This window comes from Lichenostomus cassidix, chromosome 4, assembly GCF_008360975.1.
Source record: "Lichenostomus cassidix isolate B80296 chromosome 4, HeHo_3.0, whole genome shotgun sequence".
Lineage (NCBI taxonomy): Eukaryota > Metazoa > Chordata > Aves > Passeriformes > Meliphagidae > Lichenostomus > Lichenostomus cassidix.
In genome coordinates, this window is record NC_139484.1 from 2,162,342 (window position 1) to 2,176,010 (window position 13,669).

Sequence of the window (13,669 nt, forward strand, 5' to 3'; positions counted from 1 at the left end):
TGGTAGTAAGTCTTAGTAAAGTTATCCAGTCAGTGGAGCACTGAACACTTCAGAATCTGTGTCGCTTGCAAATCCTTGTTTCTTTTTGGCAGATTTCTAGATTGGAGAGTGATGGAGGAATGGAGTCCATGGGCAGGTCCACACCTTTGCAGTCGCACTAAAAGGATGAACTAGGACAAAGAGAGAAATAAAGACAGTGTAAGTCTGACAGGGAAATTCCTGCCCCACCAACATAGAGTTATGTAAGAGAAAACCCAAACTTAGTCACAGTTAAGTACAATAAACTTAGACACGTGGTCACTGCTGATTTCTGTACATGTGCTGTGCCTGTTTGGCACAGATGTCACACGCTCATATTCCTATTAGAAACATTGATTTTAAGCCCATTACAAACGCAATTCACTGGTGATGGGGACTTAATGAGTGGCTGAGGTCTCCCTTTCTGGTAGCCCAGCCCAGGGGAAATGAGCTCCCCACACCCCATTTATTCTCAGCCGATTGTTCAGGGGATGAAAGATCCCCCCTCTCCCTGTCTCAGAATGGGAAGGGAAAGGACGAGGGGGAAGAAAGAGGAGAAAACACCCAGCTGCTGCTTTTGTATTCAGGGCACATCCCCACTGCCTTATTATCACATCAGAGAGTCTGGACCCATCAGCGTTTTCATTACGCAACCATTTCCTCCCCCAAGAATTTCTAATTCCGCCATTTTAATTTGTTTTGGGGACACTCAGCAGCCTGCTCCCCTATCAGGGAGGAAATTTGTTTTATTAGAAAACATCTCAGAGCAGTTAATCCTGCAACTTTATTTTAGACCTTGAAAGGTCAATGCATAATTTAGAGGGTTTTGGATTCCGTTCTGATTGCTTCTCGCTCAAAGACAACCTCAATTATAGGAGCTCAGCTTTCCGAGGGCCAAAGCCCAGCTTTAATCATCAAATCTGCTGCCATGGACCCTGACTCCTGTGTCTGGCCCTCAGGGTCACATCCTCAGTGTGGTGAGGCTCCTGCAATCTGCATTTCCAGGGGAATGGGAGCAAACTGCAGCTGCAGCCCCCCAGGTGTGTAAAACCCTTACTGATTTACAGCCTGCAGCACGTGAAGGACACAAATCCTGTGGCTTACAACCAGGAAAGGAGGGCCAGTGCAATCTTTCCCAGCCACAGCCCCCTTGCCATGAAGGAATGTTTCATTTTCCCTGCATTTGTTCTGCTGGTCTGTAAGGATCCCAACAATTAGGTGGTCAGCGACATGAAAGGCATGAAAGAAATGGAGAACATTTAGAGACAGCTCACAAAGGCTGCTCTGTCACACGGTGGTCCAGAGGAATTCTGTGTCGATGGGTCCTATTACAGGTGGGGGGAATGAAACTTGGAAATGCTGTTATTTCATCTTTATGACACATAATGAAGTCAATTCAAATGTCAGTATTGAATGGAACACGAGATCTCTTGGAAATGTGAGGCCCATTCAAACTTAAAAAATAACCGTGAGGCATAAAAATATCTGGTGTATTTTAAGGACATGGTGCCATTAGAGAGCTGAGAGTTGGAGAGACAGACTTCTTTCTAAACAAAAAGGAAGAACAAGAAATAATTTTCTGGCTTTCATAGTGCTTGTCTCATTTCCTTGAAAAACTCCTGAAACCAATGTCATGTTTGTTTAGCTTTTAATCAAGAAGTTAGGAAGTCCTCTTTTAATTAAAGCTGAGCCAATTCTAATGCATTTTAACAGCTATAATTTGATAATGGTCAATTTAGATATTCTTCTCTGACCATGCCTTACTTACCTAAAGCTCTCATCACTCTATTCATCTGTGGTGTTTTCAGTGCTATAAGGTAAGGGAGTTTGATTTTGTATGTTACACAAATACACGTATTTGCTGCTTCCAAATTTTGAGGAATGACCTCCACACAGGACAAATAATGAGTTCCTGCCCAGCCTTGCCAACCTTGCCCCCACAGCTCTGAGAACCATGCACAGTTCATGTAATATTTTTGGAAAACAACCCTTTCATTTCTCTGTGGGCACAAAAAACAGTTATTTAAAACTGTGTGTCTGATCTAGAGATACACTAAGTAGATATTCAGGAATAAAAATAAGCATGTCATACTCGTATATGTAATATACAACGGCTGTGTTTGTCCTCTCAACTCCATGAAAGTCTACAGAAAGAGTTTATGCTTCAGCAGACTGTAGTTTTTGTCCAAAACTTTAAAAAAGGGTTTTGAAGTTATTTTTCTGCAACAGCTTGCAGACTGAGACCCTAAATGACTCACCTCATGTCTGAAGGCTTCAGAGCATCAACACTGTTTTGCAGATAGAGACAAATCTGTCAATATTAGGTTTATTGGCAGGGTACTGCCTGCATGGCCTGCGTGGAATGTAAAAGGATATGAAAACAAATGTGGGGAAAGCCCAGCAGCTAACCTCCCAGTCCAGCGAGAGATGTTCCCATCCTTTGGTCATGTCCTGACAGACTGCAGCTGGTGGCCATCCAAGCTCAATCCGTCCTGCACACAGTTCCTGGTGCTCCTGGCGAAGGGAGGGCCGAGGCTCCGCACGGATGGCAGTGCGGATCGAGGGGAATGCCAGGCTTTCCTGGCAGCTGACGAAAGGGGTCGATGCTACTCAGCTCTCAGCACGTGCATACCAACAGGGCTTGGGTCGGGGTTGGGGCTGGGGTTGGTTTTGTTCTGTCATGGTTTGCAGGTTGGGTTTTGTGGGAAGAGCGTGGTCCGTGAGGTCCTGTCCTGCCGATGCCGAGGAGCCGGAGGAGCGGGGGGTCCGAGGGGGCAGGGATGGGCCTGGCCAGGGTCCCCTGCCCACGGTGCTACCTGACCTTCTGCAGCTCCTGCCTCAGCCACGAGGGCAAGGGCTGCCCCAGCCTGTGCAGCAGCTTGGACAGCTCCACGTTGTGCTCTCGGTAGTAGCTCGACAGAAACGCTCGAGACTAAGGAGGGGAAAAGCAAACCATGATCAGGGTGAAAGGAAACCCACCCGACAGGCATCTGCTCCCCCCCAGGGGCTCTCACAGGGGGCACTTCATCCCTTCTCATTCAAAGCTGAAGTTTCAGATTTTTAAAAACATCGACCCAGCGAAAATACAACAAATAAAAACAAAAAAATAAAAGTCAGTGTGTTTATTTAGGGTCAATATTAAAACTGCTCCCATAAATTTCTGAAAAGCCCTTACCTCTTGGTCCATTGGTGGGTATTTCCGACCTTTGCTTTTCCCCAGGCACTTTGTTTTCCCTCCTTCCAATAACTGGCACCAGAAGCCTTTCTGAGGGTCAAACCTGTAGAGGATCATATCTTTTAAAAGACCTCATTACAGGAACATCTCCTGGCTACTGAGACATCAGTGTTAGCCAACAATTATTACTGCACACATCCCTCAGTGGAATTCTGAGGACAGAGTGGGAAACAGCTTTCCCCTCCTGTGAAAACGCTGGGGCTTCATTTTTTCCTACAAATCTGCCTTGGAAGTGGCTCCAGGAAGTTTTTCCCATTGAGCTTTACCTGCACTGGCTAATTTTTGTTCTGCTTGTCCAGCACACAGGGTGAAGTGTTGATTTGCAGGTCTCCTAACGAAGCGTGGTTGGGTGCTGATGATTTAACCTGCCTGAGAAGCTGGCTGCTCCCTATCACTGCATCTAAATGCCATTTTCGTTCCTAAGATGGCATTGTGGCATAAACACTGTCTTAGCAGCCTTATCTGCAATGCACAATTTGATTGTGATGTCTGAAATGCAGAGATAGAGGAGGTTTAGATTAAGGCTTGGAAACACGCACTCGGCTGAGGAACGAACAACACGTGGCGTTAAGTTTGGAATTTATTGCTGTGGGACTTGCAGCAGGCATAAAACACCCAAACGCTGCACATTCTTGCTACTCAGCAGATGTCTGGAAAGGATGAAGGATAATTGGCTGGGACATGGAATTAATTAGTTACACACCACCTTTCTGCCCCAGGCCTGGCTGTACGACACGAATGCACCTGCAATTTGCTGCTGTACAGAAGTGAACGAATTTCAGGAGAAGGGTGAACATTCTCCATGGTTTCTGTCTTGCCCAGCCTATTAATGCAGGCCTGACCTTTGTTTCCTAAATTGTCTCTGTAGCTGTATCAATTAAAAACAAATAAATCATTGATTAAATGGGTACATTGATGATAGAATCATCTCTGCTTTGGCCTTTCCCATCTGCTCCTTGCATGGTGAAGTGCTTTAGCTGCCTTGCATTAATTTCCCAAGAGGAGTAGCAGTATCGTGTGCTGGGTAAAAGGAAAACTGCAGAACTATGCCCCAAACAGTATTTCTTCTTCAGAGGGAGCTTATTGAACATTATGAAAATGATGTGCAAATCCAGGCAGGGGAAAAGAGGGTGAGACAGCTCGGGCTGAATTGAACCCTCTGTGTTCAGAAATCATGGAACTCTCAGGGTTCTGTAAACGTAATTGGGCACAGTGGAAGTATTTATTTAAAAATAGGGATAGCCCTAAGGCTAAAGTTCCAAGGGAAGATTTTAGAGCTGTCAGCAGAAACCTTTTGAGGCCTGGTTATCCTCCCCTCCCTGCAGAGTAAGCCTGGGGGAGAGACAGGGTTTTGGGAAGGCAGTACCTGATGCCAGAGGCAGGGAATGCCTGCGAGGGCAGAGCTGAGCAATGCCACCATGGGGTCTTTCTCTCATTCTCTAACAAAATGTAGCAACCCTCCAAGGAAAACATTTTCCTGAGCACACTCCTCTAATCCTGTGTCTTCCTGGAGCCCTGCCAGCGTGTCCCCTCTGCTCCCCTCGCACGGCTCTGCATAGTGCCTCCCTTCTGCCTGGGTTGATTTTACTCTCTGCACGACTTTCACATAATTACTCAGGGTGATGGACTTGTTGCTCAGTGCTGTTCACAGGACTGAGTCCTTGGGCTGCTTCCTGACACCTTTAAAAATGTGTGCTGTGCAGTTGTTAGGCAGTAAAGACTGGGAACAAACCTATGCAATCTTTTCCCCTTTGACAAGTCCTACCAGAAAGCAGCTACACAGTTTAATGCATTTTTCCCTTCCATCCCAAATCCGTGCAGAACTGTGTGTTTCCACGGCACATTTGCATTCTTGATGCCTCTTCAACAGGGAGTGCATAATTGTATGGATCTGTTTACAATCCCTTTTTCCTGTCCAAACCAGGATGAGAGGCCAAATTTCTTCCTGCTGTGTGACTCCACTGACTTTAATTTAGTTCCAGAAAGGAAGATGTATGTCTGTGGGTGTGTATTTTAAAAACCCAGCAGAAGGCACTGCAGATGTGCAGTTGTGAGTTGTTCAAACATCAATAGCTCAGCTCTGTATCAAACTCCTCCTGTCTTCCATCCGCTTTGGAAACCAGTGACTTTAAAAATTTCATTCTGAAATCCAAACTTCTTCCTCTAGGAAAAGGTTTTGGCAGAGGAACTTTTTTAAGCACTGAAGCCTTACTTTGAACCTGTGATATAAATAAGATGAACCCTCCCAGAGAGGAAACATTAAATGGTAATTGTGAGCAGAGAGGAGCAGTGGGGGCAGATGGAAAGTCTGTGGTTGTGTTTTCCCCCAGGAAACCAAGAGGCTCAGTGCGGAAGCTGCTTACAATTTTCTGCTGGACTAAGAGGGGAGAGGGAAATTCAGCCCACCCCCAGCCCTGCAGGAGTATCAGCCACACATGGAAATCCAGACAGGAAAATGGGATTAGGGAATGAGTGCTTCTAACCCAGCCTCTGCCATCAGGCTCCTATCTGAATGATAAACAAACTTAAGCCAAACTTTCCACACCTGACACTCAGAGGGCTTCAGCTCGTGGAGACTGGGGGAAGAAAACCCCAAGCTTTTCAAAGTTGTCACTGTCCTGATGTGTTGTCTGTTTGTAAGTAATAATCAAGGGATCCTGGTGGGAGGGGATGTTCCCTGTGATCCCACAGGACAGGTAGAAAAAAGAATAGACTCACGTTAGGGCTTCAGAGTAATTGTAATGAGGAGAGACTCCCAGAAACTTCTGCACTTCATCCATCACAGTAGCAGGGTCACTTCTCAGCTGCTGTCCATCAATAATGAGCAACTGCAGGGGGAAATATGGCACTTATTTGGAAACAGGACTAAGGTTAGCAAAACAATGGCATTATTTCTCTTCTGTGGCAACCTGGATTTAACTCAGCAAGTGATTTTGTACAGTGCTAATAACATTCATATGGATGAACTCCTTTTTAGGTTTACTTTTTACTTTATTGAGTTGACTTTGCATAGGTGGGCACCTTGTGACTCTGTGTATGCACCTTGTTCAGATGCAGGGGTTAAACCTCTCATGCCACACCTGAGCCTCAGAGAATGCTGAGAAAAGGAGATAAGGAAAGAATGTAAAATACTGTTGAGGTTTATCTGTGAGAAATACTGAGGAGAGAGGGCAGCAGCCCCAGCTGAGGGCAGAGGAGGAGTCCAGGGAATGGGCATGGGATGCTCAGCCCGCTTTGCATGCTCAGAATTTGCCAGGATATGTCCTTCTCCTTTGGAGGAATGAGTGGGGATGAGGTGGGCCAGGAGGAGGTGTGGCCTGTTTGCTCCCATGGCAATACTGCCCTTGCTGCAAGCTCAGCAGCTCTGGGCAGGACTCCCTCCCTGTTTATGAAAGAGTAGAAAGGCCAGAGATGACAGGAGGAAGTAAATGGCTGAGATTTTCTCCTTTCTCTTGGAAATGGGATTGACCTGCTTCTCCCCTCTGTAGTGCAGCTGAGGCTGTACGGAAAGAAAAATGAGGACTGCAAGAAGACAGAGCTTCTAGTTCTTTTTGTTGTTTATTTTTCCCCCAGGTCCCTGACAAAGTAGGCAACTCAGCTCTGCCTCCTTGCAGCAAAATTGTCCCACCCAGAGCAGTCTTTGGGGATCCTTGTTTCATTTGCTTGCTAAATTAACAGCCTTTTACAACTTTTTTCTTACAGAAGGTACAGATAGGAACTGACATATGACCATGCCCATGGATAAAGAGTGCCAGGCATGTACTTTGAAGTACTAAAATGTTTGCTTTAGGTTATTTTATTATTATTTCAACAATTGAAATATTCTTTAGGTCAATGTGTTTAGGTAACTTTTTCATGGGAAAGGTTATAAAAGACAGTTCAATAAACTATCTGAAGGAAGAGGGGACAAAAGAAGGAATCTATGCTCTAGCCCTGAGAAAGGCCAATTCCGTAGCAGGGTCAAATAAATGTGAAGCTTTCTACGGAAGGGGCTGAGTGGGAAGCAGGAGGAAATTTCTTTTTAGAGAAAGCCCTGGCACTTTCTAAATGAATTTGTCAGCCCTTCGTGCAATGTCTCACGCTGCAGCTGCTGGTTTCTTGGGAGTCCCCAGGAGCCTTGGGGACTCCATGGGGACCTGCCAAGGCTGGGTGAGGCTGGTGGGGCAGCAGTGTGGGCGTTACCTGTGAGGCAGGGAAGTGTGTGAGCCACCTCTGGATGTGCAGAGCATACCAGCCGGGGGTCAGGCACCTCTTCTGCAGCGCCCGGATCTCGGCAGGCGCCCAGGGGCTGCAGGTGATCACCTCGTAGAAGTTGAATTTCAGGGCAGCAGGGTCCTCGTGGGAGCGCTGGTGCTGGGGGGAGACAGTCAGATACATTTCACCAGGGTGCTGAAGGTGAAGCCTTAAATGTGACAAGAGCTGCCAGGAGGGCTGTGCTGGCAGCCCTCAGCTCCCCCCCAGTGCCACCTGTGCCAGGTAGGAGAGGGCAGGGGGCCACGGAAGCAGGGTGGGGACACTGCTCAGTCTAGGCTCCCCCTGGGGGGTGAGGAGTCATTGTTTCACTGCTTTGCCTTGGCACTTGCAAAGGTGCCAATGAGATATGAAAAGGGTGCAACCTGCAGCCCCTGGCTGTGTTTTATTCCTGGCAGTATCAGAAATGGTGCCTTTCATGCTTATGCCAACATTATTAATCTGTGCCTATTTTAACACTGCATTTAGTGTTTCCTCCTTCAGGTGTATGCCTATACCATATTTCACAAGCATGCTTATATGTTCTCTAAAAACAGGAGTTTTAAATAGTGCGGATTTTGTTGTAGAAGAGTGTGGGCTCAGTAAAACGCTAGGAAGAGCATCCTGGAGTTTCCTGGGGAAAACAACAGGCTGGCTTTTGTTTCCAAGGGGAGAAAAAAGACAGCATGTCCAGACACAGGTCTTTTGAATTCCTTGGAAATTCCAAGAGATGCTGGGTCCATTTTTGCACTGCTGCACATTACTGAGCTTACACCCTGGAGGAAGGGATGTGGTGCCAGATCCTCAGCACCAAGAGCTCTGATTCCCTGGCTGGGCCACGCTCCTTTTGCTATGGATCTGCCTGGGTGAGGAGCACTGCTCTCCTCTCTGCCCTGTCAGCTGTAATGGAGATTAAACTGTTTGTTTACAGCTGGTGGCAGCTCTGTGCTGGGACGTTTCATCATTCCTGACATGGTGTCACAGGTGCCAACTGCACAAGCTGCCATCCAGCATCCTCCTGCTTCCACACGGTGCAATGCTGTGCAGTAACTGCCATTTCTGGCTCCAGGACACAGATCCCACTGCTGCTGGCCATCATCCCCTGCCATGGGTGCCACTGCTCATCCTTGAGGCAAGGTCATACCTGGTACCAGGAATAGGCCCGGTCGGATGGGTCGATGAGGATGGTGATGATCTTGGCCTTGGGGATGAGGGAAGCAGCTCTCTTGGGAGCTTCCTCAGAATGGAAATAGTTGGCACTTTTCTCAAAGAGGAGGTCGGTGGTGATGTTGGAAGGAGTGGGGAAGAAATCCATGTACCTTGGAGGGGAAGAGACTTGTTAGAATGAGCAGTAGCACAAAAGGGTCGCCTCCCTGTGCTTCCCATTTCGCGGTGGGGAAAAAGGTGAATTTTCAGACATAAGTCTCGAGAAGCAAAATTGAATTTCTCTGCTCAGCCCAGACTGGCATAATAGCTCTTAGGTGGTGCTGGTAATAGCTAAAGCCCTCATGAAGTCTGGTAATTAGGTTTTTCCTGTGATGGATGGGATTTTTGCTAATAACTTCAGTGTCAAAGGGATATCTTTCACCACTTTGGAGTGAGTTCAGTTTTAGCTGCAGAAAAAAATGGGGAAAGCTTCAAAATGTCAACATTTAATGTCATAATTTAAATGTCAAACTGTTTAATTTTAACATTGTTGAAGCACTTCATTTTGGAACTAACATCTTTTCTTTTGGACGCTTTCAGAATGCAAGATTTGAATTTTGGCTTTGAGTGGTCTTTTCTATTTAAAATTGATTGGGTGGATTCTTGTGAAGAGATGAATTGAACCTTACTCTACTTCATGAAAAGCCACTTTGGAAGGAACAGAGTGTAAATCAGTGTAAGTCAGTGCAGATACAGCTATGACAAGACAGAGATGTTGTTCAGCATGAAGACAGAAATCATGACAGAGCTGCCTCTTGCAGCTCTAAATTAATTTGTGTGAGAACTCAGAAAATTCTTACTGTAATCTCTAAACAAAATTAGGGACTTGATTAAATGTCCTATCATTACCAATTAGATTCTCTTTCTGTCTGGTAATTCCAAGCGTAACAAATTCATCCAGTAATCATGGCAATGTCACACCCGCTCCTGGAATTGTTCCATTGTGATTTTCCATGGATTAATAATGAACACCTCATTTCTGTCATTATTCTTACCAGTCAATTCCCTTGTGGTAGTTGTTGCCGTTGAAGAATTGAACTTCCTCAAAAGTTTTTGGGCTGGGGAGATTGCTGATAATGGAAGGATGCATCAGAAGGAATAAATAAAGGGCTGTTGTTCCTACAACAGCAAAAACAGATGCCATTAGGAAAGAGAGGGGGAAAAAAGCATCTTTAGCTTTGTAGAAACTTTTTAAAAGCTGTACTTGTGCTTCTTACCTGTTTTCTGGGGTCCTATCACCAGGAATTTGGGTAGGTGGTCACAGGTTTTGTCTCTGGACCAAATATCCCTGTGTCGCTTATCATCACACGGGTTCTGAAGGACAAAAGGTGGTTGTGCTCATCACTCTGGGGGATCATGAATCTTTGCAGGGTCTAAATGTCATGCACTAACACCAGAGCCCTACACTGAGTAGTGAAATCCCACAGTGTGTGTGTAACGGTTTTGAATGACTGAGGACTAGGTTCAGTCATTAGCAGAAAAGGAAAAGAAGGGGGGAAAAGATTAGAACATCATTGATTTAATCAGGTTTTCATTTGAGGTTAAAATGGAAACCTCTGAATAGCTTTGAGGCATTGCTTTTTGAGCTGTCAGAATGGTTTCAGATGCATGGGGCTTAGTGCCAATTTTAATTTACGTGAGAATGCAAAAGGGAATGACAAAATAGGAATCTGGGATATTATTCATCTCCTTATCTTTCTACTACCTATGAATGCAAAATAAAAACCTGAGAACAAAAGGCCTCATAGAAGAGGTTGGGACTGGCTGCCCTTTAAAGCAGTTATCATCCAGATGCTGCTTTTGCATAGTGTTGACTGGTAACAGAGGATATACTTTGCTAATGAATAAAATTAACAAAATATGATGGAGAAAATCGTTAACTGACAGGAATTGCTGTTGCTCAGTGGAAATATTATAGATTTATACTTTCTTTGTAGCTGGGCCAAAAATAATAGGGGAGATTTTCTGCACCTTTTTGCCACTATGAGCCAGAAATATCTGCACAGGTCACAGTGCCACCCTGAATTGTGCCTGAGTAGCCAAAAGCACAGCGTGGCTCCTTGCAGAAGAAGAGAAGACCCAGGTATGTGTAACCATGGTCAGGAAATTAGTGTTGAGATAGCGTTCCCATTTCTAACAAAGGCTTTTTGGAGGAAAAGATGCTTATTCCAATGAGCAGATTGCAGCTGGAGGAGGAAGAGGATGTGACTTTACCTGCCAGAGAGGGTCTGTCTGCTCTGGGAAGAGCTCGAAGTACTTCTGAGCCAGCTGCACCGGGGGCAGTGTCTGCAGCCTCAGGTTTGTGGAGCTCTTGACAAAGCTGGCAAGGTTGGCAAAGGTGTAGAGACCCAGGCGGTCGTTGCCGTAGTTGGACAGGTGGGTCATGAAGATGCTGATCTGGGGGGCAAGAGGAACCTTTCAGCCATGGCACACCAAAAAACCAATATGCTGTCTGCCCTCAGTGCAGGGCTGGCTGGTGAGCTTACAACAGCACAGCTGGAAGTAGGGGAGTAAGCTGTGACACAGAAAAACTCCCGGGCTTTGTGACTGATGGTATCTCAGCTAAGTACCTCTGTCTGGTTTTTTTTCTCCTTAAAGATGCTATAACTTCTGTCTTTTTATCAGCCTTTACGTGGGCACTGCTTTGTAGATCTCATTACTTATTTCAGAGGGAAAAAGAGAGTTTATAAGAATAGTGTGACAAATGTATTTCCCAGCATTTCCTTTCCGTGATTAAACTCAGTTTTGTGGCTGATTTACCTGTAGATGGTCATTATTTGCTTTATGAAGATGCCATCAAACTGAGTGTTGTCACTTGGCTGTTTCACTCAGGCCTGAGACAGGCTGGACTGAAGGTGGAATTTGATTACAGCTGCAGGCAGGGGTGGGGGTATAAGCCGTGCAGATCTGGGGGTCTGAAGCTCCTCTTTCTGAAGAGATTAGCTATCAAGAGCAAGGACAGCTGATTGCTAGGTAAATGGTTTGGTTTGCAGAGAGAGCTATGTCCAGGTGAGCCTCGCTTGGGATGATTAGGAATGAGGAGGAGTTTATAAAGGGAAGTGCAGGCAGCAGGGAAGAGCTTGCAGGAAAGCATGTGGACCTTCCTCCTTTGAAAGCTGCTCCAGGAGTCGTGTTCAGGTCAGTGACTTTTGAGTTTCTTAACTGAAAATGAATTGAATTAATGTGTCTAGAGGACAGCTGGATGTGGTTTGAGCACTGCCTTGCACAGCCCAGGCACGGGGGCAGTGCTGAGGCAGCACTCCTTTGGAGCCTGCAGTGTGGGTTAGATATGCTGGATGTTCGCTAAACCACCCACGTGTGTCTCGGGAAGGTTGTTAGCGCTGAGCCACATGGAGGTAAAGCTTTCCCTCCAGTTGGTTCCTCCCTTGTTGTCCCAAGCTTGTCCCTAACACACCAGGGGATAAAAAAGCCACCAGCATCCCACTCTCCTCCTCTTGCTGTGCCAAGGTGGTGCTTCTTTAAACATCAGCCCCCAATGCTTGCAAACACATCCATTAGTTGGTTAAATTATTAACGAGGCTTTTAGCCCTTCTGTAAGGGGGAGACGGAGCTTAGGAGAAAGTGTCCCTCATGGCCCTTCTGCAGTGGGTTTGTTCTGTGCACTCTTTATGCCACAAAAGGTAATTTATTCTTCACTTGTATTCTGCTCTGGGCTTCTGCTGAGCAGAGATTGGAAACTGTACAAGTTCTTTTCTTCTGTGGATTGATTTGGTTGATTCCAGTGCCTGTGCATTTTATGACCCCAAGTATTTGACATAAATAGAGTGAACCTTAAAATTACCCTAAACTTGGTGTATGTCTCCGTGTACTACCCCAGAAACTTATAAGGAAGGTAATAAATAATCCTCTCCTTACAAAAAAAACCCCAGTCAACACAAACAGATCTGTCCTAGTTTCAACTAGTTCAACTCCTGTAAATGTGAAAAGTTCTCCCTGCAAACTGTTTTTAAGTGATGAAAAGGAAAACACTTATAGGCAATGTTGATGGAGAATATCACCTCGTCTCTGGAGCGTTTGTTTGATAAGTGCTAAAGGGTCTGCCAATGACATTTAATATTACTGCAGCAAATGAAGGATGCCAGTAAATCTGTGTGCTCTTTGTGCTTTGTTTACACTTGAAAATGGATGAGATTGTTTTTAATGCTAAAATGTACTTGTAGGAGATGAGCATTAGCTTATTTTAGGAGTTTCATTAGGCTGCAAACCAATTTGAAAGATCCAATTAATCACTCTTTATGGAGTCAAAAGATCTTGGACATCTCTCTTGACTTCTCTTGCTCCCTTGGTCTTTTTGGAAGTGAAAACCCCCCAGATATGATGCATTATTCAGGGAATAAAACTGTATTTAATTCCTTGCCATTTACCTCCAAATCACTTGAGACAAAAGGAGATGGGTTTTAACTGTTCATGTTTAGAGCATGGATGGACACACAAGTCTGTTTTCATGTGGATGCACCTATCCATGGAAAATGCAATAGCCCAGGAGTGTGCTGAGCTGGAGTAATGCCGCTGAGAGGCTTGGGGCTGGGGCTACAGGGACAGGACCTGTGGCCCTCAGACCAGGGAAATTCTGATTTTAACATCCAGACATTAGATATACAGTGTTTTCTTTGTATATACTGTTTGTAAGCGCATGCTTGTGCTATATAGAAAATGAAACCTACAGTAGCTATTAGAGAGAAACAAAGGGCTTCTTAAAAAAATTATTGGAATATAAACCAGTGCCTTGAAACTGCATTCTGTGCTCTGAATTTGTGTGCTTGTGCTGGACACACTGCCCCATTAATGCAGAATAAAGAGGGTTTTTTCCTCCTGTAATTGCCAAACTTAACACAGCTGTAGCTAAAAGCACTAGCTTTTGGACAAAGATTAGCTACCTCCCTCTGGAGGGCACAGCTGAAGTGCAACACAGGCTCAAGGATGGCAATCCTGTGTTGGGAATAAAATACTGGCTGATTG

General features: G+C 45.4%; 1 protein-coding gene and 1 long non-coding RNA gene across 10 annotated transcripts in view; one reads left to right on the forward strand and one right to left on the reverse strand.

Annotated features, from left to right (window-relative positions):
• LOC146437680 (uncharacterized) overlaps positions 1 to 1,601 on the forward strand; it is a 15,070-nt gene extending 13,469 nt beyond the window's left edge. The window contains exon 3 of the long non-coding RNA XR_014851486.1: positions 93 to 1,601. This is a non-coding gene — a long non-coding RNA (uncharacterized LOC146437680). The remainder of the gene's footprint in view (positions 1 to 92) is intronic.
• LOC146437681 (bifunctional heparan sulfate N-deacetylase/N-sulfotransferase 4) overlaps positions 1 to 13,669 on the reverse strand; it is a 117,918-nt gene that overhangs the window by 298 nt on the left and 103,951 nt on the right. For all 9 annotated transcript variants that reach the window (XM_085057609.1, XM_085057606.1, XM_085057600.1 and 6 more), the window contains 9 exons: positions 10,904 to 11,086; positions 9,907 to 10,003; positions 9,685 to 9,808; positions 8,628 to 8,802; positions 7,436 to 7,606; positions 5,972 to 6,081; positions 3,194 to 3,296; positions 2,428 to 2,950; positions 1 to 170 (listed from right to left, as the gene is read on the reverse strand). The exon at positions 1 to 170 is cut by the window's left edge and continues 298 nt beyond it. In XM_085057609.1, the coding sequence (XP_084913735.1) occupies positions 2,831 to 2,950; positions 3,194 to 3,296; positions 5,972 to 6,081; positions 7,436 to 7,606; positions 8,628 to 8,802; positions 9,685 to 9,808; positions 9,907 to 10,003; positions 10,904 to 11,086 (1,083 nt within the window). In that variant the 3' untranslated portion in view covers positions 1 to 170; positions 2,428 to 2,830. The remainder of the gene's footprint in view (positions 171 to 2,427; positions 2,951 to 3,193; positions 3,297 to 5,971; positions 6,082 to 7,435; positions 7,607 to 8,627; positions 8,803 to 9,684; positions 9,809 to 9,906; positions 10,004 to 10,903; positions 11,087 to 13,669) is intronic.